We start from the raw sequence: 23,130 nt of genomic DNA, 5'->3' as shown, positions 1-23,130 counted from the left end.
CCAGTACAGGAGGAGTGCAGAGAAGCTGAGCGCCGGGGACAGACAGCGGTAGGTAAGTATGTAGTGTTTGTTTTTTTTTTACTTTTACGCTGGTAACCAGGGTAAACATCAGGCTACTAAGCGCGGCCCTGCGCTTAGTTACCCGATGTTTACCCTGGTTACTGGGGACTTCGGGATCGTTGGTCGCTGGAGAGCTGTCTGTGTGACAGCTCTCCAGCGACCAAACAGCGACGCTGCAGCGATCCTGATCGTTGTCGGTATCGCTGCAGCGTCGCTTAATGTGAAGGGGCCATTATATGCGAAAAATGCGGTGACAGATTCCCTTTAAGGATCAAATACACTGCCAACAAGTCCTCTTTAACGGGAGCTCAAAAAAACATTGCATATGGACTATATGACCTCCAAGTTTTATATACTTCTTTTCAGCTCAGTTAAAGGCTTTTCAGTATTAAGATCCGCAGAGTACTTGGCGGTAAATAAAATTTTGGGGGAAAAATTCAATGACGCTGGCAAATTTGAAATATAGATGTACGATCATCTCTAGCTGTTACATGTAATACAAGACACAGCCAATGCACAAAAATGATGCCATTTCTCAAGAAAAAGCCTTCAGAAAATTTACCATTTTAATGATATATTACAAGTGCATTTACAGAAAAGATTAAGTTCTTTTAATATAATAATGTAACCTTTCAATGGCACTGTTATCTTTTCGATATTTCCTCCTAATAAGTAGAGTTTCAGTAGAACAGCTACCCAGTCCTGTGTTCTTGCAGATCCGAGATCTAATTTGTGTGCCATTTCCTCATTTGCCTGGAGAAGCCTTTTAGACTTATTACATTTGTAAAGGTCATGACATTCTACACTTTGTTACAAAGCTGAGATAATTCAGGGCGACATTTCTCTATCAATATGGAAATATGCATCTGTCTGGGACTGATGAAGGACAGGACAATAGAAAAGCTGCCGTCATATAACACGAGGCCATATAATGAAGTGAATGGCTCTTTATGTACATTTATGAAATTGCTTATGGATTAAAAAAATACAAAAAAAATTCACAGTTATGAAGTTAAAGAGTAACTGAATAGGAGCATTTAAAAATAAATAATTTTAGTTACATATCCCCGGCAGAATACACTATCTATATCTACAGTTGTGCTGAAAAGATTACATACCCCCGCAGAATTTTTGCTTTCTTGGCCCGTGTTCAGAGAATATGAATGATAACACCAAAACTTTTTCTCCACTCATGGTTAGTGGTTGGGTGAAGCCATGTATTGTCAATCTACTGTGTTTTCTCTTTTTAAATCATGACAACCCAAAACATCCAAATGACCCTGATCAAAAGTTCACATACCCCATTTCTTAATAGCCCCCCCCCCCCCCCCCAACATCAAGAACAGCTTGAAGTCTTTTGTGGTAGTTGCGGATGAGGTTCTTTATTTCTTCAGATGGTAAAGCTTCCCACTCTTCTTGGCAAACAGCCTCCAGTTCCTGTAAATTCCTGGGCTGTCTAGCATGAACTGCGTGCTTGGGATCTCCCCAGAGTGGCTCAATGATATTGAGGTCAGGAGACTGAGATGGCCGCTCCAGAACTTGACTTTGTTCTGTTGTAACCAATGACAGGCCAACTTGACCTTATGTTTTGGATCGTTGTCATGTTGGAACGTCCAAGTACGTCTCATGCGCAGCTTCCAGGCTGATTGATTGCAAATTTGCCTCCAGTATTTGCTAATAACGTGCTGCATTCATCTTTATTTCAACTTTGACCAAGTTTCCTGTGCCTTTGCAGCTCACACACTCCCGAAACATCAGAGATCCACCTCCGTTCTTTACAGTAGCAATGGTGTTCCTTCCATCATAAGCCTTATTGACCTCTCTCCAAATGTAATGTTTATGGTTGTGGCCAAAAAGTACAATTTTGGTCTCATCACTCCAAATTACCTTGTTCCAGAAGTCTAATCTTGTCTCTGTGCTGTTTTGCGTATTGTAGGCGACATACTTTGTGGCATCTGTACAATAATGGCTTTCTTCTGGCAACTCGCCCATGCTCCCATTTTTCATCAAGTGACTCCTTATTGTGCATCTTGAAAAAGCCACACCGCTAGTTTTCAGGGAGTCCTGTATTTCACCTGATTTTATTTGTGGATTTTTCTTTGCATCCCTAACAATTTTCCTGGCAGTTGTGGACATTTTTGTTGGTCTACCTGACCGTGGTTTTGTTTTTACAAAGCCCCTGATTTTACATTACTTAATCACAGTTTGAACACTGGTGACTGGCATTATCTATTTTTTGGGTATCTTTTTGTGTCCTTTCCTGTTTTATACAGTTCAACTACCTTTTCCCGTAGATCCATTGATAATTCTCTTGCTTTCCCCATGACTCACAATACAGAAATATCAGTGGCGAAATGAAAGATGCAAGAGACAAGATCCCAGAAACTCACTCAGCTTTTATGCACACACATCAATTACAAGCAAACAGGTCACAGATGAGGATATTACTAGTGATGAGTGAGTTGCTCGGGTGACCTCCGAGTATTTAGGATTGCTCAGAAATTTAGTTTTCATCCCGGCAGCTGAATGATTTACAGCTACTAGCCAGGCTGAGTACATGTGGGGGTTGCCTGGTTGCTAAGGAATCCCCACATGTAATCAAGCAGGCTAGTAGCTGTAAATCATTCAGCTGCCAGGATGAAAATCTCCGAGCAGTCATAAATACTCAGAGTTCACCCGAGCGTTCTCTGGCAAACCCAAGCAACGAGTATACTCGCTCATCACTAGATGTTACCTTTAGTAGCCATTCAAACCCATTTGTGTCAACTTCTGTGCATGTTACCAGGTAAAAAATCACCAGGGTATGTAAACTTTTGATCAGGGTCATTTGGATGTTTAGGGTTGTCATTAGGATTTAAATTAAAAACAAACAGTATTTTGACAATAAATGGCTTCACCCAATCACTAACCACGAGTGGAGAAAAAGTTTTGGTGTTATCATTCATATTCTCTGAAAAAAAGGCCAAGAAAGCAAAAATTCTGTCTGGGTATGTAAAGATTTGAGCATGTGTGTGTGAGTGTATACACATATACATACACACAAACACACCACACCTTTTTTCTCTGCAAACACTTTCCACTTCCCTTTTCAGTGGTTTCTGCTGGATTAGAAATAAGGGATCTCTTACAATGAACCTGCCATCGCATTTATGCTGGCCGAAGCATGGCAGCAATAAAGCGGGCTTCAGAGAGATGAGCCACTCAGCTTGACTGGCAGGTCAATTTACTAATACACATATTCCATAGATAATGTGCACCTGCTGCTTAATAGTACCACCTGCTGTTTAGGAAAGCATGAATGTGCCGACATCGTTACCTTTAAGTCCAAAGCATTTGACCGTAGATGGGCGTCAAGAACCCCATATGTAAGGATTTTGCTAGAGACCAAGGTGCGCTTACTGAGTTAGAGCAGCTACCGGCAAAATCTGAACCCTATAAAGAACTCCGTATTATGTCCAGCAACCTCCATCTTATACTATTTTGAGTAAAATTGTTGGGTTTCTGAAGAAGGCCAATATAATAAGGGCACAGTCACACTCGCATATTGTGTAAATTTGGTCTTATCCGAAATCGCACGTGGCTATAAAAGTAAAATGTTACCTTTCCTGGGTGTGTCCTCCCCTCCCCCCTTACAGTACCAAATATGTTGCCAGTGCATGTTTTGGACTAGCATACATTTTGGACAAAGTATGATGCTTAAAGGGGTAATCTGAATGTCAACTAAATTTCATTGTAAATCCCCATTTAGTGCCATAATTTAAATAATTTTCTAACATACTCGTATTAAAAATTCCCTACTGTTCCCTATTCTAATTTTTTTTCCTACCTCCTGAAGACTATTCATTTGAGAGCCTCCAGGGCATGTTGGGATACTCCGTGTGTCAGCAAAGTAGTGACACTTGTTTTAGGGGCAGTGCTCGTCCCACCTGGATCTCTCTCCGTGAGCTGCGCGATCTGCACAGTGACATCGTCTGCTCTATTGCAGGCTCAGATCACTAATTAGCCAGTAACCGAGTTATGTCAGACTACCTGACAGGCAGGAGACCAGTTATGTCACTACCGGGTATTCTGACACTTTTGTTACCAGCTAATCATGGACATGTGAATGGAGCCATAGACTATCACAGTACTGTACAAGTGCTATCTGTAAAGACCACGGATAGCAGTCGTATGTGAAAATTTGACATTTGAAAGAGCCCTTAAAACTGAAACATTCCGATGCCACCAGTGGGTTTCATGGATGGCACTCCTACCGGAGATAATCAGATAGACAGGCCTGGGCAAAGTGTGGCCCTCTGGCTGTCTCAGTCCGGCCCGCAGACTGAGTCAGCCGTGGGGCTGGAATTCAGAGATCCACGGGCCGCTCGGTGCCTGCCAGCTCACTGTCTCCATGTGGGCTCATGTATATAGGGAGGCTGTGGGGCTAATGCACTGTATATAGGGAGGCTGTGTGGGGCTCATGCTATATGTAGGGAGGCTGTGTGGGGCTCATGCAGTGTATATAGGGAGGCTGTGTGGGGCTCATGCAGTGTATATAGGGAGGCTGGGTGGGGCTCATACTGTATATAGGGAGGCTGTGTGGGACTCATGCAGTGTATATGGGGAGGCTGTGTGGGGCTCATGCAGTGTATATAGGGAGGCTGTGTGGGGCTCATGCAGTGTGTATAGGGAGGCTGTGTGGGGCTCATGCAGTGTATATAGGGAGGCTGTGTGGGGCTCATGCAGTGTATATAAGGAGGCTGTGTGGGGCTCATGCAGTGTATATAGGGAGGCTGTGAAGGGGTCAGGCAGTGTATATGGGGAGGCTGTGTGGGGCTCATGCAGTGTATATAGGGAGGCTGTGTGGGGCTCAGGCAGTGTATATAGGGAGGCTGTGTGGGGCTCATGCAGTGTATATAGGGAGGCTGGGTGGGGCTCATACTGTATATAGGGAGGCTGTGTGGGACTCATGCAGTGTATATGGGGAGGCTGTGTGGGGCTCATGCAGTGTATATAGGGAGGCTGTGTGGGGCTCATGCAGTGTGTATAGGGAGGCTGTGTGGGGCTCATGCAGTGTATATAGGGAGGCTGTGTGGGGCTCATGCAGTGTATATAAGGAGGCTGTGTGGGGCTCATGCAGTGTATATAGGGAGGCTGTGAAGGGGTCAGGCAGTGTATATGGGGAGGCTGTGTGGGGCTCATGCAGTGTATATAGGGAGGCTGTGTGGGGCTCAGGCAGTGTATATAGGGAGGCTGTGTGGGGCTCATGCAGTGTATATAGGGAGGCTGTGTGGGGCTCATGCAGTGTATATAGGGAGGCTGTGTGGGGCTCATGCAGTGTATATAGGGAGGCTGTGTGGGGCTCATGCAGTGTATATAGGGAGGCTGTGTGGGGCTCATGCAGTGTATATAGGGAGGCTGTGTGGGGCTCATGCAGTGTATATAGGGAGGCTGTGAAGGGGTCAGGCAGTGTATATGGGGAGGCTGTGTGGGGCTCATGCAGTGTATATAGGGAGGCTGTGTGGGGCTCATGCTGCATATGGGGGAGACTGTGTGGGGCTCATGCCGCGTATAAGGGGCCATTGGGGGCTTATACGATATACAGAAGGGGCTGTGCTCGGGTTTAAACGATATATAGGGGGATATCAGCTTTTTAATTCCGCTCAGTATCAAGTTATACAATTAATATTAATAAAATAATCACTAATATAATAATAATATATTAATATTGAGCAGAATTAATTTTGGCCCTCCACAATGGTCACAGTCTCTCATGTGGCCCCTTGGGAAAATTAATTGCCCACCCCTGGTCTAAGGCCATTCACATGTCTGGACCAAGCATTCCGCGGCAAATTGTGGAGACATGTCCAATTTTGACCAGATTCAAAAAAAAAAAAAAAAGGGGGGGGGATGTAAGAGGAAAAATAAATAAATCTGACCACATTCAGATGACAGCCAAGTGCGGTCTATTTTTTACATATTGTTAGGAAGGAGAAGGTGCAGAAATGTTTTTCTCTCCACATAAAAAAAAAAAAAATTCTAATAAACCTCATAGATCCATTTTTCTCGGATGTATTTTTCTTTTTCTGAACTCCTCTCAGCTGATTAATGACCACAGATTATATTGAAGTTCAATGTGCAGGGAATAAAAAGGCCTGTAAAAGAAACTGTTTATAATTTGTAATGAAACCAAACTGCATAAATTATCCAGACCCACAATATGTTTTTGACACAAATAAAAAGCCCAACACACTGTACAGAATTTTTGTGGCATTCAAAAACCACAACTTTTTCAAGAGAAAACCACTTTGGGAAATGCTCCTCTTTCAGCAAGATTTTCAAGGCTCTTTCCCTTAAAAGGTGTTTTTTTCTGTTGCGGTCTTTTCATTTGGTAGTGCCTAGTTTCAAGAGGTTTCCTACAGGTTCCACTTAAAATAAGTGCCATGCACACATAACTATCAGCAGAGAGAATTTGCCATAGAAATCAACAGAAAAAGTTTTCAAAACTTTGAGGATCACTCCAAAGACTACTAACTGAAAATTGCCCAAGGCCTTTCTCCCATGTAACGAAAATCCTTTCTTTTGCAAGTGTCCGCATCATAACTCGCAATAAAATGCCTTTAAAAAAAAAAAAAGCTGATTCATATTTGCACCAAAAAAATGCAAATAAGGTTTTGATTCTACATTAACCCCTTCATGACCCAGCCTATTTTGACCTTAAAGACCTTGCCGTTTTTTGCAATTCTGACCAGTGTCCCTTTATGAGGTAATAACTCAGGAACGCTTCAACGGATCCTAGCGGTTCTGAGATTGTTTTTTCGTGACATATTGGGCTTCATGTTAGTGGTAAATTTAGGTCAATAAATTATGCGTTTATTTGTGATAAAAACGGAAATTTGGCGAAAATTTCGCAATTTTCACATTTTGAATTTTTATTCTGGTAAACCAGAGAGATATGTGACACAAAATAGTTAATAAATAACATTTCCCACATGTTTACTTTACATCAGCACAATTTTGGAAACAAAATTTTTTTTTGTTAGGAAGTTATAAGGGTTAAAATTTGACCAGCGATTTCTCATTTTTACAACGAAATTTACAAAACCATTTTATTTAGGGACCACCTCACATTTGAAGTCAGTTTGAGGGGTCTATATGGCTGAAAATACCCCAAAGTGACACCATTCTAAAAACTGCACCCCTCGAGGTACTCAAAACCACATTCAAGAAGTTTATTAACCCTTCAGGTGCTTCACAGGAGCAGAAGCAACATGGAAGGAAAAAATGAACATTTAACTTTTTTGTCACAAAAATTATCTTTTAGCAACAATTTTTTTATTTTCCCAATGGTAAAAGGAGAAACTGAACCACGAAAGTTGTTGTCCAATTTGTCCTGAGTACGCTGATACCTCATATGTGGGGGTAAACCACTGTTTGGGCACACGGCAGGGCTTGGAAGGGAAGGAGCGCCATTTGACTTTTTGAATCAAAAATTGGCTCCACTCTTTAGCGGACACCATGTCACGTTTGGAGAGCCCCCGTGTGCCTAAAAATTGGAGCTCCCCCACAAGTGACCCCATTTTGGAAACAAGACGCCCCAAGGAACTTATCTAGATGCATAGTGAGCACTTTGAACCCCCAGGTGCTTCACAAATTGATCCGTAAAAATGAAAAAGTACTTTTTTTTCACAAAAAAATTCTTTTAGCCTCAATTTTTTCATTTTCACATGGGCAACAGGATAAAATGGATCCTAAAATGTGTTAGGCAATTTCTCCTGAGTACACCAATACCTCACATGTGCGGGTAAACCACTGTTTGGGCACATGGTAAGGCTCGGAAGGGAAGGAGCGCCATTTGACTTTTTGAATGAAAAATTATTTCCATTGTTAGCGGACACCATGTCGCGTTTGGATAGCTCCTGTGTGCCTAAACATTGGCGCTCCCCCACAAGTGACCCCATTTTGGAAACTAGACCCCCCAAGGAACTTATCTAAATGCATATTGAGCACTTTAAACCCCCAGGTGCTTCACAGAAGTTTATAATGCAGAGCCATGAAAATAAAAAATAATTTTTCTTTCCTCAAAAATGATTTTTTAGCCTGGAATTTCCTATTTTGCCAAGGATAATAGGAGAAATTGGACCCCAAATATTGTTGTCCAGTTTGTCCTGAGTAGGCTGATACCCCATATGTGGGGGTAAACCACTGTTTGGGCGCACGGCAGGGCTCGGAAGGGATGGCACGCCATTTGGCTTATTAAATGGAAAATTAGCTCCAATCATTAGCGGACACCATGTCACGTTTGGAGAGCCCCTGTGTGCCTAAACATTGGAGATCCCCCAGAAATGACCCCATTTTGGAAACTAGACCCCCAAAGGAATTAATCTAGATGTGTGGTGAGGACTTTGAACCCCCAAGTGCTTCATAGAAGTTTATAATGCAGAGCCGTGAAAATAATAAATACGTTTTCTTTCCTCAAAAATAATTATTTAGCCCAGAATTTTTTATTTTCCCAAGGGTTACAGGAGAAATTGGACCCCAAAAGTTGTTGTCCGGTTTCTCCTGAGTAGGCTGATACCCCATGTGTGGGGGTAAACCACTGTTTGGGCACACGTCGGGGCTCAGAAGGGAAGTAGTGACTTTTGAAATGCAGACTTTGATGGAATGGTCTGCGGGCGTCACATTGCGTTTGCAGAGCCCCTGGTGTGCCTAAACAGTAGAAACCCCCCACAAGTGACCCCATTTTAGAAACTAGACCCCCCCAAGGAACTTATCTAGATATGTGGTGAGCACTTTGAACCCCCAAGTGCTTCACAGACGTTTACAACGCAGAGCCGTGAAAATAAAAAATCATTTTTCTTTCCTCAAAAATTTTGTTTTAGCAAGCATTTTTTTAGATTCACAAGGGTAACAGGAGAAATTGGACCCCAGTAATTGTTGCGCAGTTTATCCTGAGTATGCTGGTACCCCATATGTGGGGGTAAACCACTGTTTGGGCACACGTCAGGGCTCGGAAGTGAGGGAACACCATTTGACTTTTTGAATACGAGATTGGCTGGAATCAATGGTGGCGCCATGTTGCGTTTGGAGACCCCTGATGTGCCTAAACAGTGGTAACCCCTCAATTCTACCTCCAACACTAACCCCAACACACCCCTAACTCTAATCCCAACTGTAGCCATAACCCTAATCACAACCCTAATTCCAACCCTTAGGCATGTGCCCACGTTGCGGATTCGTGTGAGATATTTCCGCACCATATTTGAAAAATCCGCGGGTAAAAGGCACTGCGTTTTACCTGCGGATTTTCCGCGGATTTCCAGCGTTTTTTGTGCGGATTTCACCTGCGGATTCCTATTGAGGAACAGATGTAAAACGCTGCGGAATCCGCACAAAGAATTGACATGCTGCGGAAAATACAACGCAGCGTTTCCGCGCGGTATTTTCCGCACCATGGGCACAGCGGATTTGGTTTTTCATATGTTTACATGGTACTGTTAACCTGATTGAACACTGCTGCGAATCCGCAGCGGCCAATCCGCAGCCCAATCCGCACCGTGTGCACATGGCCTAATTCTAAAGGTATGTGCACATGCTGCGGAAAAGCAGCAGTTTCCCATGAGCTTACAGTTCAATGTAAACCTACGGGAAACAAAAATCGCTGTGCCCATGCTGCGGAAAAACTGCACGGAAACGCAGCGGTTTACATTCCGCAGCATGTCACTTCTTTGTGCGGATTCCGCAGCGGTTTTACAACTGCTCCAATAGAAAATCGCAATTGTAAAACCGCAGTGAAATGTGCAGAAAAAACGCGGTAAATCCGCCATAAATCCGCAGCGGTTTAGCACTGCGGATTTATCAAATCCGCAGCGGAAAAATCCGCAGAGGACCAGAATACGTGTGCACATACCGAAACCCTAACCCTAGCCCTAGCCCTAACCCTACCCCTAACCCTACCCCTATTCTAACATTAGTGGAAAAAAAAAATTTCTTTATTTTTTTATTGTCCCTACCTATGGGGGTGACAAAGGGGGGGGGGGGTCATTTATTATTTTTTTTATTTTGATCACTGAGATATAATCTATCTCAGTGATCAAAATGCACTTTGGAACGAATCTGCCTGCCGGCAGATTCGGCGGGCGTACTGCGCATGCGCCCGCCATTTTGGAAGATGGCGGCGCCCAGGGAGAAGACGGACGGGACCCCGGCAGGATCGGTAAGTATGATGGGGTGGGGGGGACCACGGGGGGGGGAAATCGGAGCACGGGGGGGGGGGGGGGGGTGTGAATCGGAGCGCGGCAGGCGTGGAACGGAGCACGGGGGGGCTGGAACGGAGCACGGGGGGGTGGAACGGATCACGGGGGGGGGTGGATCAGAGTGCAGGGGGGGTGATTGGAGCACGGGGGGAGCGGACAAGAGCACGGGGGGGAGCGGAGCACTGGACGGAGGGGAGCCGGAGCTGTGTACCGGCCAGATCGGGGGGCTGGGGGGGCAATCGGTGGGGTGGGGGCACACTAGTATTTCCAGCCATGGCCGATGATATTGCAGCATCGGCCATGGCTGGATAGTAATATTTCACCCGTTATAATGGGTGAAATATTACAAATCGCTCTGATTGGCTGTTGAAAGTGAAACTGCCAATCAGAGCGATCGTAGCCACGAGGGGGTGAAGCCACCCCCCCTGGGCTAAACTACCACTCCCTGTCCCTGCAGATCGGGTGAAATGGGAGTTAACCCTTTCACCCGGCCTGCAGGGACGCGATCTTTCCATGACGCCACATAGGCGTCATGGGTCGGATTGGCACCGACTTTCATGACGCCTACGTGGCGTCATGGGTCGGGAAGGGGTTAAAAAAAAAAACCTTGTAAAAATGCATTTGGGTTTTAAGCTCCCCAAAAGCCTAGAGAGTTTAAAAAAAATAAAATACGTAAGCACCAAAAATCTATTTTGGACAACTGAATGTAAATTTTCTGCAAAAACAATATTCACTAGCCATGTTGTTACGTGGGTTCATGGTCTTCGGGCTTGTTTACACGTTGGGCAGCGTTTTTCCTGCCAGCATTCTGGGGAGTTTTTGCATGCGGAATAATAATGCTGTGGAAAAGCTGTGTGTTAACATAGTCCAGAGTCCTGGCAGAAATCAGTAGACTAATCATAAGAAGCAAAGCATCCCAAATCTCTGCATCTATGCAATGCTCAGGTAGGGGCAATATAGGCAAGCTGACAGATCCTGTAAAGGGGTTGTCCAGGATTACCATGAAAGTCTGTAGTCACTGACTGCCCGCTTCTGATCCCTTACATCGCTCACTATGAAGATTCTCCTGTGCCTGTGGCGAGACCGAGCAGTCATGTGACCACAAGCATGCGATATGCATACGCCTTGCCCCTTTCCAACTAGACGTGTGCAGTCTCGCTAACGAGTGAGGCTGCACACGTCTAGTCGGAATGTCCCGGGAAGTATGAATCTCCACAGCATGTGCTGCGAGCAACGTGAGGATTCAAAAGTCTGCATTCAGAGTGACCACAGACTTTCATGATCAACCTGGACAACCCCTTTAAGTATCCATGTATAAATATGAATGCATTACCACAGTCTTGTCTTCTATGAGCCAGGAGACAAATTTTCTTCTACGTGATTCGGTTTGGAAAAAAGTGTGACGATATTACATGTAACATTGTGATTCATAGCAATATTATGGAATATAAATTATGGTAACTAAATGTGGTATAATGTCCATAAACTAAAAATATCGACGCTGTCCGCCGAAGGACCACTGACCACTAGAAAAAAGAATGTTAACACAAATGTGTAACGGTTTTATTAGCTTTTATTATACACCAAAATATTTCATAACGGAAAATAAAGCATTTTTAACACAACGAGAAGTAACAACAAATTGTAATGATCAGATTTAGGAGAGGTTTGGGGGGGGTCATTATGTGATTGGTAATCTAGTAATGCAAGTCTAGGAATACTGTACTGCAATCCATTAGTCAGATCTGTATACTGTGAATGATCAGAGCAATCTGTTAACAGGACGGTACATAACGAGGGATTGGTAAGGCTTTCATACTCATCGCTGTAGTCTTAGTACGTGACAATTATGAGGTTTTCGGCCATGTAACAAGGAGATTGTTTCACTGGTTAACTCTAAACTGGAGCGCAAGATGAGCCTGGAACGTGTACAATAGGATCCTCCGCCCCCATCACTTATTAGAACAGGTTCATTTGCCGTGTTAACAATTTGTTCATGGCCTCCTACTTCTGAAGAGCATAAAGCAATTTTTTTCACATGGTACATATGGCAATGAATGAAGGCATTTTTCATGCATTTAGATGGTACAGTTCAAGAGACCGCTCACTTTGCTGAGAACTTGAGAGTCATCCTTAGATGCCAATGCAAAGTGCTCTACCAAAGAGTAAAAATCACTGAAACGTACAGAGCTTACAATGGTCTCATGTCACAGTGAAAACCCCAAGGAGGGTCCATCACCTCTCCTAATAGGTCTGGTTTAGTAGATACCAATCTTTCCTCACTTGTGCCGTTCCTCTGTTAGTCCTCCTAGTTGGGGGCGTGTCCCTGCTCAGCCTGACCAATCAGTGCTCACAGTGCTGGGACACACCTCTCTGACAAGCCAATGTATGTCAAGTCTCAAGAAGGAACAACAGAGGAACGGTACAAGGCAACGATCTTTAAAACTATGGTCTGATGTTCTATATTCTCTATTGACTGATCGGCGGGCAGCTTCCCCCAGGTACTGAACTCTAAATACCCAGCATAGACAGCCAGAATTTTAGCATTCACCTCTGCAGCCACCACTAGAGGGAGCATAGACATTTATCGCAGACAGATTTGCTTATGGAGCAGTTTAGTGTATAAACAGTATGCAGTAAGTGATGATTGCAGGCAGGCATATTCCATATGTCTATGCAATGGGTTTGGAGTTCTGTATTATGGACATAAGAGTGCTGGCTGCTAAAGATATATTAAAATGGGCTGTGCGGTCAAAAAATGACAAGTCTGTAGTATGTGACTGCAGACTTGTGAATCCTCAATGCATGCACTGTACGCTTTGAGAATTCTCCGTTAATCAGCACCAGGAACGGCAGTCCACTACATTAAGTATGTGATATGTATATACGCCCGGCCAATATCAGACTAGACAGTCTCCGTGTATTGCGCTAGGCCAGAAACAGTCTAGTCAGAATGTGGCTGGAAGCATGCGTATCGCAACCTTGTGGTCAAGTGACCGCCGATCCTGGGGCCGACACTGGAGAATCCCCACATTGCGCAGTGCATTGACTGCGAGGATTCACAAGTCTGCAGTCAGAGTGACGGTAGACTTGTTATTTTAGACAGGACCACCCCTTTAAGTAATTAGCACAGCTTTTAAAAATGTCAACATTTACTATTCCATACAAGTCGAATTAATATAATAAGGCATCTGTATTAAACACATATGGTGGCTTTTAAAGGATATAGACATCTTTGAGGTAATTTGTTTTAATTAAATGAGTATTGTTTGCTGAATTTTTTTTGAATTTTTTTTAGTTTGGTATTAAAAAAATTGCAGAGTTAAGATTTTAAAAGTTTGCCTTCTTGCACATTGCGGGCTGTAGAAGAAGTTAATGAAGAATCTATTAGTGTGCTCATTCTGATGAGGGATTGGGACTTCAGTCTTTTTCAGGAGTTTCTTTCAGCCAATTTATGATCACATCAAAGTTTACCACAACTGATGTGGACCATGATGAAAAGTCAAAGTAACAGGACGGAAAAAAAATAAAGATATGAGGTCGAAGTGACAGAATGAGCTCACTCACAGATTCTCAGTTAACTCATTCTGGATCAAGCAACGTATAATTATATTTCAAAAATTTGTAACCCAAATGCATAAGTGTTCAAATTATTATCCCCTTTTCCCCAGGAGGTCTATATCACTTTTTTTGAAGCAGTTACGCAAAAAATTTAAAGAAACTGGAAGAATAATGAATATTACAATTTTACCTAAACCACGATTTCAACGACAACACAATCTTCTGGTCATTTGGCCAATACTGCTAACTAGGAAGCCACACAAGCAGCTTCAGTGCATACAAGTGTCATGTGTGCTCCGTACAAGCTTCCTGCACCTATGTCCACAGCACATTTAGGAGTCTGTTATACCCATAACCAACAAGGCTAACAAGAAGGGGGGAGGAGGGAAGAAGAGAGCACTTGTTGCCCAGAAGGCACTGGAGTTCAGCTCAGTTATGGAAGACATGCTTAGAAATAAAAATCTGTATCCCAAATGCACAACTGAAAAAACGGATTGCTCTCATCTCACAATGATGATAAGTATAACCAAACAAGAAAAAAAAAAAAAAAAAGGCTTAAAAAGTCCATCTCATATTCTTAGTCTTAAATATCATTCATTAAAACAGAAACAACACATTAAAAATGTAAAAGAAGCTATATGTTAAAATGGTAGGTGTGCGCGTGTGCTCTATGCCGAACATCCCAAGTCTTGAGTGGATTCCACAGCAGATAAATAAGTTAGTGAGTGCAACGGAGAAGACCAAACATGCAGAAACCATTCTCCAAGGAAACAGATCAAAGTCCTCTTTACTCCTATCTGCTGCACCACAAGAGGCTGCACTTGATCCCAATCGCAAGCTTCCAGAACCTTGGGATAAAGTGCTAACACAGAATCCCTTCCTGATAGTCTGCAGGAAACTACAGGGTTAATGGCACTGTACGATCTGCCGAGAAGGGATCCAGTGTACAGTACTGAATGATCGCCGATCTACAACAAGAGGGGAAGTTTAGAAGAAACGCTCAGGGAGATTTGTCTGCTCTGTGACTGCAGGCTGACCAACACTATACTGACGTGAATTACATGTACGGTACATTCTGTTTTTGGTCAGGACGAAAGGAGAAGAAAAAAAAAAAAAAAAAGTTAGTATTGTTAAGTGCTCAGGAACCATGACTGAGATCCACAAAAAAGTCCTGGTCATTTATACATCAGCAAAAGTCCAAAGTCCCACAAACTTTAAGGCATCTTTTTTTTTACCACTTCCATCTAAACTATTTCTTGTAATAGATTTATAAAAAAATAAACATCACTTCCAAAACCAGTTATATACAGTGATAGTGGCATCTTAGTTTTATATTAAAGTGTCAAAGGAGATTGGATTGCGTTTAAAACCGGTGCTAGAGTGTTGGTGCTGTAGGGCGGCCGCTCTCCTCCTATTAGAGGACAGGCTTCAAGACCGAGCGCAGTGAGCGGCCATCTTTTGTCAGTTCCCGAGTCACACACATACAAGGCAGGGGGACAGCCTCCTCTCTCTTCTCCACCATATTGTAGCTGCACTTCTTCAAATGGTCAGCCATGCTCACAATATCCGCAAACTTCCACTCCTTTACTGTGCAGAACGCAGTGCTGAACCGCCAGACCTGAAAAACAGAGCAGCATTAGAGTAAGGCTAGGCTGTCCCTTACAAGGGGCTCCAGTTTGGCAGCCTAGTCAACACATCTGTCTACCAGTAGATTGAGATTTTTTTTATTTTGGTTCTCAAGTCGTCAGACAATTCCCTTCTTCTATTTCTGTTCCCCATGCTTAGTATGACAGACACACACTCAATGTCTCTTCTTTTTATCTGGTTTCAAGTGTGATTTTCATATTGCCCACACCTGTTACTTACCACAGGTGAGTTTGAACAAGCATCACATGCTTGAAACAAAGTGGTTTAACACAATTTTGTCAGGCCAATATCTGGTGTTGTGTGCGAAATTTGCCCTTTTTGCCTCTTTTTTTGTTTATCTCCAATACACACACAGGAAATAGATGCATGTATAAGAAAACGTATAATTACAATAATTTTCTGGGAGAAATACTTCATTTTCTGGAACATTTTCAGGAGTGCCAACACTTTCAGCCATAACAGTATAAGGAAGCTCTTGTGCAGCAAAGTTAGCTGTAGAAAAAAAACGTTTTAGGTCTTGAGGGGCCTGGAACACGGGGATTCTGACAAGTTATAGGGGGAGGGGGAAGAATGCAAAATTTAAATTAAAAAAAAAAAAAAAAAAACACCCACCATCATTAGAGGCGTTACCCATGTAAAAGTTAGCAGCTCGCCATTACGGTCATCCTAACACAGGGGTGTCAAACTGCATTCCTCGAGGGCTGCAAACAGGTCATGTTTTCAGGATTTCCTTGTACTGCACAGGTGATAATTTAATCACCTACACAAATAATGAGTTGGTGATTAAATTATCACCTGTGCAGTACAAGGAAATCCTGAAAACATGACCTGTTTGCAGCCCTCGAGGAATGCAGTTTGACACCCCTGTCCTAACAGACCAGTGTACAGCATTACTAGGCTATTATTTTTAGTGTGGATTGTTAGAGCGGCCCCTATACTATAGGACTCCGACATGAATGTCCGTCGTCACCCATTTCTGTCAGCAGCCATGACAGGGACCGTATATCCGCACAGCAACAGCTGCTTTCATGGCTAATTTTGGTTAGGTGTTGTAACATGCTGACGGGCTAAGACCATCATTCCTAATCTGCTAGCCAGATCACAGACACAGGACCACGCTGAAGAGGACAAGCAAAGACAGGCACAGAGCAGGAGAAGGCAGAAACATGAGTAAAACATTCCGGTATTTTAAAGAAAGCCAGTTACATGGCAAGTTAGGTTCTCATGGGTATAAGAGGCAGATCCTATAAAAAGCTAAAAGTTTTTTTTTATTTTTTCACCAAAGCCTTTCCTGCCTGAGATTAGAAGTAACCAAATAGGATTAGAATGAAATGTGCCTCATTATGCTGCTGTCAGAAGAGGCCATTCACAGGTCACAAGTATCGGCAAGAAACACCAATATGGGGTCTATGAACTAGCTAATGAGGGTGTTATCCATAGAAACTAGAATCCTGCAGACACGTTCCACATCAACTCAAAGAATCCACGGACATCAGCAGCAGCAAATCCACATCAAAGCAGGGGGGCCCACGATAGGCCGGAGCTAGCAGGGGGGCCCACGATAGGCCGGAGCTAGCAGGGGGGCCCACGATAGGCCGGAGCTAGCAGGGGGGCCCACGATAGGCCGGAGCTAGCAGGGGGGCCCACGATAGGCCGGAGCTAGCAGGGGGGCCCACGATAGGCCGGAGCTAGCAGGGGGCAGATACGTTTAGTTTAAAAACTGATCTAAATGCAGAAAAAAATACACAAAATCATGCAGATTTGCCACAGGCAATCCAGGCTGATGTAACAGTTTGTAGTCACTTTATGCGATTTGCATACTTGCCGTCACAAGCCGAATAGACTCCTGTGACTGAAAGTCTAGTTGGCACATGACCGCAATTATGTAAGCTGTATAGCCTCATGACCACCCACCCACACAGGAATTGTGTCAGTCTGCGCATCACACAGTATTCAGCATACTCATCTGTCAGGAAAACCCTCTTAAAGGGAACCTGTCACCCCCAAAATGGAAGGTGAGCTAAGCCCACCACAATCAAAGGCTATCTGCAGCATTCTGTAGTGCTGTAGGTAAGCCCCCGATGTAACCTGAAAGATGAGAAAAAGAGGTTAGATTATACTCACCTGGGTGAGTACGATGACGTCCTCTTGTCTTCACGCTGTGGCTCCGGCGCAGCCGTACTTTGTCTGTCCTGTTGAGGGCAGAGCAAAGTACTGCAGTGCGCAGGCGCCGGGAAATGTCAGAGAGGCCCAGCGCCTGTGCACTGCAGTACTTTGCTCTGCCCTCAGCAGGGCAGACAAAGTACGCCTGCGCCGGAGCGTGAAGACAAGAAGAGGACGTCATCCTATGAAGATAGGAGGCCCCGGACCGGACCGCGACGCCCATCAGACCGGACCGCAGCGGGACCGCCCCTGGGTGAGTATAATCTAAACTCTTTTTCTCATCTTCAGGATACATCGGGGGCTTATCTACAGCCCATGATGCCGGTGTGCTTAGCTCAACTTCTATTTTGGGGGTGACATGTTCCCTTTAAAAGGGCATAGTTGTAGTTTTAGGTGACTTCAGGAAAGGTTGTTGTGTGTACATGAGAACTAACACCATTTCAAGCAACCATAACCTATATCTTGCATTTTTCACCTGCTTTCATCTCTGCAAGCTTTACCTTTTCAGTGGTCTCTGAGCTAGTGCACAGAGACTAGGTGCTATGAGGTCTTACAGACACGAGTCATTCTGCTGCATAACTGAGTATAGCTATCAATCTATTCATTGGAAAAAATCTCCTAGAAATCTGTAATTGGCCTTTACCTTCTCCTCCACCCCTTTACATACAAGTAGGCAGCAGCTGTGATCTGATCCCTCAGATTTCAAAGGTTTTTTGGTTTTCTTTGAAAAAGTGAAAAAACTAAAGTTCAGGACGCAGAAGGAAGAAGTGCAGAAAAATTTAAACGTATACATCGCTGATAAAGTAGGACAAAGATTCCAAGCTGGCACTACTGATTAATGCAGAGTTTGTTAAAAGGACGACAAATTTAAATTAAAAAAAATAAGTCACATCCACTTTGCTACTGCGGTACGCTGAATCTCGCATCCTATGCCATGTCTCTAGGGGGCACTCAACCCGTTCTCATGTTGTGTAGCACACTTTATACGTATTTGAATTAGACTGGTTTAGAAGCACTGCCCAAAACAGAGAAGCATTACCGATATGTTGACATTAACCCCTTCACTACTCTGCAGTGCACCTATCCCCTATCGAAAATTAACACACTTTACAAGATAGAGGGCTAGACATAGAAGTCTGTATTTTAATAATCTGACAGAGAAAAAGATTGCATGTACTATTAGTCTGAAAACCCGTACCTAGACTGTGAGAAATACAGCCACAGGATTTCACCTCCACCCCTCCAAACTATTTAAATGGGCATGTAGTCCTTTCAGAGACAAGTCCAGCAATACTTTATACTGGACAGTCCACTCCTTAGTTACTGAGAAATCAGCATTTGGTTTTACATACAAATGAGGATGTAGACCTGAAGCCTCTGTCACTCCAACTCTTTTCTGCTCAACAGACAGCAAGTATGCTGTGTCACTTAAGGCAAAGGAGAGGTCAGTCAAGCAGGAGGCATATAATTATAATGCTGCTTTCAATGGAACAGACTTGCCCTTTTAGAGGTATTGCTGGATTAGGTAGTTGGGCGTGAAATCCTGCTGACAGATTCTCTAAGACTTCTATATGTTCAGAAAAAGTGACCATTTCATCTTTTATTTGTAAAAGTATACAACTATTAATTGATTGCTGAATTTGCACTCTGGCATTGCTTCATTGAATCGATTAGTTTTGGATTTTTTTTTTTTGAGAAATCGTAACACTAACCTTTTCTTTGATCTGCCAGGAATTTCCATGCGGATACTGTCTCTTTTCCCACAGCAAAACCACCATTCCACAGGCTTGTAATAAACTGGCACATACATCCCTCATCAGTCTAGACACTCTTGAAAGTTGGCACATAGAAAAACCATCAAGAAATCCTGCAATGTGCTGCAAAACCTCATAAGGCAAACTACTAAAATGATCAACTGGTGGTCCTGATGAAGAACTCTTTGTAGATTCAAGGTCACTGGGTAAATGAGGTTGAACCCCAAATGATTTCAAGTGTCTATCATGAATAATTTTTGATCCTTGTGTTGAAGGACAAAACCTGCGTTGGGAATAAGTACATCCATAATACGCTAATGGACATCTCTGTTCCATCCAGCCATTTAGACCTGCGTGAATATCACCATGAACATTCTTAAAGTGAGAAGAAAACTCATCTCTTCTGAACAATTGGCCACATACAAATGTAAACATAGACCTCTGTTTAGTTTGGTATCGTGCAACACATTCAAGAACTAAATCCAGACCAAGAGTCTGAAAAGGACTAGGATTGGAAAGCTGGGGATTAGCATGATCACAGGCAGAAGCTGATGCTATATCTCCCACCATTGTATTTGTAGCCAATATTGCAGATGGAAATGAGAAGGTTTGTGTTCCAAAGTCAACATGATAACCATCAACATTCCGACTATCTGAAATCCCTCTACCACCAGGTGAGTCCCCCAAACAAAATAGCAAAGCTGCTGTAATTAAGTCGATTCCATTAAGTCCCATTGGGTCTTCAAGAACTTCCAAGTCCGAAGTGTCCACTGCTTTATTCTCGGTTCTAGCTTTAAACCAATAAGTATCAACCAAGAAAGGACGTCTTCCAAAGACTGCAACATTTCGTAATCCTTGTTCATCCTTTTTTTCCGATATTTGCTCATCAGAACCATTTATACATGGAAGAGAGGAAATTTGTTCTGCAGAAGACAAGGAGCTACATTGGCCATCGAGTTTTTCTAAAGTGATGCCTGCACCATTTTCATTAGGTCCCATAGCAAACTTATTTTCTTTTCCCTGAGCAGCAAGTGTACTTTCATCATGAAAACCATTGCACAAAACAGATACTTGGCTCACGTTCTCATTGTCACTTTCCACCACATAGCTACCATTCGTTCCTGGATAGAAATCACTCGAACCATTCTGATACTTTTGCTTCAAGGAACTGCAAGCCATTCCACCAGCAGCCCCAAGGCTTTCTTCATCCTCAAATTCATTATCTTTCAGGCCATCATGTAAATTATTGTGCTCCGTGAGCTGGAAGTTTTTGTTCATCGCACAACTCGCGTCTCGTAGTCTTCCATTAAGTATTGCAATGTCTCTGGTGGCATTATTTAAGATATCTAGAGCAGCAGCTAAACTTTTAGTTGTCTCAATGGTTGCTTGATAAAGTGCACTGTAGGAATCTTCATCACCAGATACACCATTTGTAATCACCTTGTCCTCTTCCATTTGGACAGATATTTGTTCAGGAGATTCAAGTTTTTCAGTGGTTTTAGACATCATGGTGGCCACTTTGAGAGACTCCAATAGCATTCTTTGATCTTGCAATGCTAGAGCCATATCTAGCTGTTCTACTTCATCAACATCTCTGCTCAAGTTTTCATAGGATTTTCTGTCTGCATAGCTCACTGGCCACCTATTCCACTCCATAGTACAGCAAACTACACTGGCAGGGCAGATTTGCAAATGGTCAGCTAGTTTATTTCGGGTCATGAAAAAAGGACATCCAAAACCACTGTTTAGGCAAGGTACTCTTTCTAGGGGGCACAACATTCGATGTTCATCGGCTTTGCATGAATGAAAGACTGCACCACAAACGTGTGGACAGCCGATCAGATCACAGGAGATTCCAGTCTCTGGTCTTATCATGCATCGTCGACTGACACAACAAGCACAATGTGAATGTTGATGTTCTTCATCCATGATGAGGCCACGTCTGAAAATAAAAAAAAAAATTCATTATTTTATTTTTTTTCATTCAATGTACACAAACTCATTTCTAGTTACAAAATATTACTGTATATAAATGTGTAAGAGTCAGTCGAGAAAAGCCCAATAGACATTGAGTAGCAGCGCTTATGCTCATCCACAGATTCATTCAGGTCCAGGACCTTCATTCCAGATATTGTTGAGGATCGTATAAGGGGACTCCAGCATTCATACAGTTATATCTTCTCACATAGATGATGTCGCTGAAGAGCAAACTAATTAAATATTTTATTTATTTATTTTATATTTATATATATATATATATATATATATATATATATATATATATATATATATATATATATATATATATATATATATATATATATATATATATATATATATATATATATCGTATATATATATTAAAAGTGGATTTTATGTTTTGTTTCTTTAAGTGCCAAAATAAAGTGACGTTTTAGCATTACTGTACTTGTGTGGATGTTGGATCACCTATTCATATTTTCCATCAATTAAAAGGCTGGTTAAGCAAGTAACACAAGAATAGTATAGATTTAGTACAAGAATACCATGCTGAAATATAGGTGAGCACTGTATATACACAAGTGATGTGTACACCACAAATCAGCAGCCCTTTACATTGCATTATAGACCCTTTTGTAACAGAGATGTTTTCTAAGAAAGATGATCCAGAACAAACAGTCTGGTTGTAGAGACTAGAAATAACATTTCCAGAGATGTCCATATTCAATAAACCGTTTCCACGAAAAGAATCACATTTTATAAACGGCCAGCTGAGCAGAGGGCTATAAAGGGAATTTCCTACAACTATTCACAAGTCTAATAGGACATCTGCCTGACAAACCTCATGACTTGTGCCTGCTGTTTATGCCGTGATTAGGCAACTTTTCAGGTTAGGTGAATATCCGCACACGAGGCAGATCATAAGAATCAGGACTAGAGCAGTCTTCATATTGGACTACTGACGCAATATTTGTCTTTTTACACAAGTAAAATGTGGAACTTCAAAAGGAGTATACCAGAGAGAATTTTTATTGTAGTGTGTCTGCCCTCAGACAATAAAGATGAGATGCCCAGTGCAGCTCTATGATCTTTATAACCCTTGTAATTCCCTGTGACAGGATCTGCTCCTCACTGCTCTCCCCTCCCATCTGGGACAATAGGTTACACACCAGGGTGCAGCTGCCCCCTATAAGGAACAGCCAGTTATCTGATAATAGCAGAGGGCTTGGCCTGCTCCAGGCGGTTCCTAGCTGGATGATATATGTCTCTATTTAGTCCAAGAACAGGGGGAGTGTGCCCTTCTAGTAGCAGTCACATCAACAAGAAGATGCAAAAACATGCTGTGATCCTCTGCTGTACATCCCATGACAGTACATCATTTCACCTGCCATGCGTCATACGGGGAGCAGAAGTAGAGCACTGCATTGGTTTATTCAGTAAGGAAGTAGTCAATCCCACCTCCCCATATCAACTTGCTAGTGTCCTGACCCCTGCAACTATCACTCTGTATTGTCAGATGTCTCCTCAGCCCGAGGAAAGCATCCAGCAGAATGCTGCAGCATCTGTCTAACATGGTATCAACCCCCCAGGTCCCAATACTCTGTTCCTTATACTGTGCACTACACATACGGTACATGAGCTTATAAAATATCTATCCATCTTCTTGATGACATGACCGCTACTAGAAGGGAGTACACCCCTGTTCTTTGACTAGAGACAGATATCAGGGG

At 42.9% G+C, this 23,130-nt stretch overlaps 1 protein-coding gene across 1 annotated transcript in view; it reads right to left on the bottom strand.

The window, feature by feature from the left end:
- Positions 1-11,850: 11,850 nt before the first annotated feature.
- Positions 11,851-23,130, bottom strand: part of FBXO30 (F-box protein 30) — a 54,455-nt gene continuing 43,175 nt past the window's right edge. Inside the window, exons 2-3 of the mRNA XM_069769009.1 lie at positions 19,379-21,362; positions 11,851-15,474 (exon numbers count right to left, since the gene is read on the bottom strand). Of these exons, the coding sequence (XP_069625110.1) occupies positions 15,271-15,474; positions 19,379-21,349 (2,175 nt within the window). The 5' untranslated portion in view covers positions 21,350-21,362 and the 3' untranslated portion in view covers positions 11,851-15,270. The remainder of the gene's footprint in view (positions 15,475-19,378; positions 21,363-23,130) is intronic.

Source organism: Ranitomeya imitator, chromosome 5 (genome assembly GCF_032444005.1).
Source record: "Ranitomeya imitator isolate aRanImi1 chromosome 5, aRanImi1.pri, whole genome shotgun sequence".
In the NCBI taxonomy this organism is placed as follows: Eukaryota; Metazoa; Chordata; class Amphibia; order Anura; family Dendrobatidae; genus Ranitomeya; species Ranitomeya imitator.
This window is presented reverse-complemented; position numbering and strand designations above follow the sequence as displayed.